The sequence below is a fragment of the Rutilus rutilus genome (genome assembly GCF_951802725.1).
Source record: "Rutilus rutilus genome assembly, chromosome: 4".
Taxonomy (NCBI): Eukaryota; Metazoa; Chordata; class Actinopteri; order Cypriniformes; family Leuciscidae; genus Rutilus; species Rutilus rutilus.
The window spans coordinates 1,307,813-1,312,733 of NC_140212.1; the positions used below are offsets into that span (position 1 = coordinate 1,307,813).

The 4,921-nt window shown below is 35.9% G+C and overlaps 1 protein-coding gene across 1 annotated transcript in view; it reads left to right on the forward strand.

Annotated features, from left to right (window-relative positions):
* pthlha (parathyroid hormone-like hormone a) overlaps nucleotides 1-4,333 on the forward strand; it is a 12,541-nt gene extending 8,208 nt beyond the window's left edge. The window contains exons 3-4 of the mRNA XM_084408287.1: nucleotides 803-1,294; nucleotides 2,894-4,333. Coding sequence (XP_084264413.1) covers nucleotides 803-1,271 — 469 coding nt within the window. The 3' untranslated portion in view covers nucleotides 1,272-1,294; nucleotides 2,894-4,333. The remainder of the gene's footprint in view (nucleotides 1-802; nucleotides 1,295-2,893) is intronic.
* The last annotated feature ends 588 nt before the right edge of the window (nucleotides 4,334-4,921 follow it).

Below are 4,921 nucleotides of genomic sequence, written 5' to 3' on the forward strand. Positions count from 1 at the left end.
TGAGTGGCTGTGACTGTGTGTGTTCGAGTGTGTGTGTGTGTACATGTAGTGGTAATGGGATTGCAGCAATTAGAAACATTGAAATATTTGCATGGGAAACAGAATGAATTCTAGAAGAGACTCAGATCGATGTGGGAGGCCCGAGAAACTGATTTACACACACATTCAGTTAGTAATGCTGAGGTCACGGGGTCAAACGCAGCAAACACACGTGCTGGAAAGTGTGTGTGGTGCATTGAATTTACTGCAAGCTTGACTTTATCAGTGTAATCTTGATTAGTCTCTTTGTCTTGTTTTTCAGTAAAAAGAGCTAAAATCTTAATATTTCAAGAGAATTTTCTATTCTTTCTGTTGATCATTTTCACATTGTTGTTGCATTGATCATTTTATTTATTTATTTTTTAGTATTTTTGTCTTGTTTTCTATTTCAAATATCAAGAAATATCTGCCAATTGGGGTCACAAAAATAATATTATTTTCTCTTTGAATTAAGATCTTTTTTCTGCCCCCACTGGCAGACATTTGTTCTTGATTTAAGCACAAACTCACTAAATGTTTATCAATTTTTCAGGATCTTGAAACTATCTTGATTTAAGAATGTTTAGATATTTGTGCCGGAAAACAAGACATCATTTAAAACGGCATATATTATTGGGAATTGATTGGATTGTGAAAAAGTGGGCATTGCTATTAAAAAATAAAGAGAGCTTAGTGACGTCAGCTGAAAGTAAAACACTGTTTTTGAGTGACATGTAAATGTTCTTATTAATTGTGACTTCTGTCTCGCTTGTCTCTCCGCCAGTAAGCGCTCGGTAACACACGCTCAGCTGATGCACGATAAGGGCCGAACGCTGCAGGACTTTAAGAGACGCTTGTGGCTTCAGGAACTTCTTCATGAAGTTCATACGGCTGAGATCCGCGAGGCTCAGCAGCCGAGGGGCGGAGTCAGCAGCGGAGGGGGAGGCGGCTTCACCGTCGCCGTGCCGATGGGAGTCGGCGTCTCCATGGGAACGGGAACCGCGCATCCGAAACCCGCCGGCGGCACCAAGAATCTGCCGATCAGCTTCCGTCTGGAGGACGAGGAGGGAACAAACCTCCCGCAAGAAACCAACAAGTCGCAAACGTACAAAGAGAGCACGATGAATGCCATCGGGAAGAGGAAGAAGAAAGGAAGAGTGGGGAAGAGGAGAGAAGGGGAGAAGAGGAAGAGGAGAGCTCGTTCACTGGAAGAGTTCGGCAGCGGCTTCCACCTGGAGTGGGCGATGCACTAAAACACTGTCAGTCTTTGACAACGGTACGTTATTGTCTGATCAGATACTCATCATTAGAAGATGGGCTGTAACGATTCGATACATATCACGATATTGAACTCATATTATCGCGATACTCCAAGACATATGATAAAATGTTAACAAAAAATGTGCTGTTTGTGTGTGTAAATGAATAGTCTTGGACTTGGTGCTGGAAACCCAATGAACAATAGAGACACCAGAATAACAATATTCATGATTCTGAAGATGAAAATACAGAATTATTGTAGATGAATATGCTTGCACTGACTAGATATATTTATAATAACGTATAGGCCACTTTTTACTGGTAACATCAGACATTTGGCATTATCAGGACCCACAAATATGCATTAATATACATTATATTCAACATTATATATAGTAGTTTAATGTAGTTCTGACACTAAAACTCTGAAAACTTGAATTACTTTCTCACAGTAATTTTTATGTTGGGTGCACTATCCACGATACATATTGTTGCATGTTTGTATTGTGATATATTGTGACACGATATGTTGTTACACCCCTATTAGAAGTACATGGTGCGTTCAAGTCATGTCGGATATTTGAGTTTAACCACAAAATCGTAATTACGATTTGTTTAAGCCCTGAGTTTCAGGAGTCATTAAGAAAAGTGGATGCAGCACCTGTATTGATGTGTTCAAATTAATTTATTTTTAAGTTTTAAGTTGCATGTACAAAATGCCATACACTGAAAAAATTAATTAACTGGTTTTATTCAAGTCGAAAATATTATTAAATATTGCTGAATTAACCTAAATACATTTATATCGACAGAATAAATTGTGGGTTAAATCGAATAAAAAAAGGTAACAATTGCAGGTTTTTACACTTACATAACGATTCAGTTTACTCTCACTCGCCTTCATAAAGCAGAAACTCACCCGATTATTCATTATGCAGATGCAGAGTTTAAAAAAAACATGTTGAGTTTATACAGAAAGGGCACATTAGAGATGTCATTTTTGCACGTCGTGATTACGATTTAAATATGAACATGAACGCACCATTTGATACTAACAAATTGCTACATTGAAATAAATGTTAATGGTTTATTGAACTCAAAATTATTATTCAACATCACTAAATCAACCTAAATACATTAATTCATACCAACACAGTACATTTGTGTGGGTTAAGTCAAGCAGAAGTTGCTCTTTAACCGTAACAATTGCAGTTTTAAAACACATATGTTTACACTAAATACATAATTTTAATATTAATTTTTTTTAAATAATAGCATTTTTTTATAAAGGATAAAATTAATCTATAATATGCAAATCAAAGTTATAATAATATCATTTTATAAATGATCAAAGGAATATTATGTTGTTGTTCATTTTATTAGTTCTAAAATCAATGCAATAATAATATCATTTTGTAAATAATAAAATAAATATATATTGTTATTAATTTTATTAGTTATAAAAAATAAAAATGCTATAATTATACATAAATATATATATATATATTAAATATCAAACAGCATTATTTTTACTAAGTTTTTTTTTTTTTTTTTAAGATTGAACAATAATAAATGAGTTCATTGAAATGTAACAGTTTTGCCTTTTCTCTTTCAGATCCGCGAGGACTTTTGAAACGGACACCTAAATGCTCATGTTACCGTCCACTGTAAAAGTGAGAGGAAAATATTTATTGTCTGTAAATATTCTCAATGCGCCCGAACAGTGACAATGACAAATAACGATACTGCTAAAGCATTATTACAGCTCCACCGAGCTGCAGATTTGGATCCTTGTGAATACTTTGCTTTGTTTCTTTTTCGGTTTCCTTTTTATTCCTTTTTTTTTTTTTTTTTTTTTTTTAGGACTATGCCTCTATTACGGTGTCAGAATTCCTGTAATTTATTTTGTTTGAATGGTGTATTTATTTTGTAAAGGTATCAAGGTGCTGCTGACCTTCTATATTTTTGTACTATAATGCACTTTAGATATATAAATATAGAAATATATACAAGTCATTTTGTTAATGGACGTATTTTGTGGTTCAGTTGAATGAAGAAGACTATAGTCATGCCCACCTCTCTGTTCATTGTATGTTCATCAGCTTTGGCATCCATGTTTCTGTGAGTCTGTGCCAAAACTTAGTGAGCTGCCTAACTAGACAGCATCATAGACTCCGAAGGCATCCTTCACATATACAAGACAGTCGCAGAAAGCTCACTAAAATCAAACATCCAACACTCAAAAATGTTAAATTTATGTATTTGAATTGCGTATTAAACTTCCATTCATTTGAACTAATAAACTTAGTTTTTAATTAAACTTTTTCGCGTACAGATGAAAATGTCAAAATGATCCGTTCACACAGATTCGCGAAAACTTTACGAAGTGACATCGCCATCTACTGGCCTGATAACAGAATACAGCTTTTTTTTTATTTATGTTTTTTATCCTGGTTATTGTGCATTTAAAACACACTCAGTTTATTAGTATTATCACAGAAATCCGACCTGTTCATTGATGTATGACTGACAAATATGCATCACATTAAGTTTATTAGTTTATGTTGAAACTAATCCAAATTAATGGAAATTTTAAATGCAATTCAAATGCGTAATCTTACATTTAGGCCTGAATATTTATTCATTTTTTGTTTGAAGATGACTGAAATGTTACTCATGCATTAAGTACCCCATATTTGTGCATTTAGTTTCTGTTGTTTAGCTTGTCAAACTCAATAGTCTCCTGCGCACACCACTGTTTTCTCCAGATCAGCCGTTTAAGTTAGGATGCAGCTCACTAGGGTTTGCAGACGGGCTTTTGTACAGTCTATATGTTTATCTTGGGTTTCTTTCCTGCTGACCTGGACGAGCCCCACTTCATCACATCAGTAAAGAGTAAAGAGAGAGAGAGCGCCACCTATCGGCCACAGCTGAGATCACACAACCACACAACGATCTTCTGTACACGACCAGCACACGTTATAGAATAACTCTTGTTGTTTTGCACTGAGAGAAAAAAAAAAAACATGTACTGAATGATTAAACATCTGACTTTTCCTGCAGTGTCTGGACTTCTGTGTGTGTGTGTGTGTGTGTGGTATATTTGATTGTGTGTATCTCAGGTTCAGAGAGTAAAGAACAAGGGAAGCTTCAGCCGAGAGTTTGGCTCATATCGCACATTCACTTCTGATGTTGCTCCTGTGCAAACGGGAAAATATTCCACCACGGTGTGGAAAAATCAGGCCGTAATGAACGGACAGCGTTTGAACTGGAGTGCGTCCGCACGGCCGTTGAAGTTCAGCATGAACTAAAGTTGTCAAAAGTCTTGTGTGGAAATACAAATCGCTGATTAAGGCCAAGAACAGTTTCCGCGAGCACGCGAACGCTTGGCAGTCCGGTTAAACGCACTTAATGTGTTCTTGAGCTACTGTGGTGGCAGCAAACCTCAGCACTCAAGAGGGCGATAGAGTTTCCTTCAAATGTTTGTACCGTTAAACCAGATGTGTTATTTTTCATGTAGCCACTATAAACATGTCAACAGTTCAACTTCAACTCACTTGCTCAGCGAGATTCTCTTAAAAAAATGTTGCTCTGCCATGACTTCAGTTGACCTGAAAGAGAAAACCGGCCAATTTATGCTAAT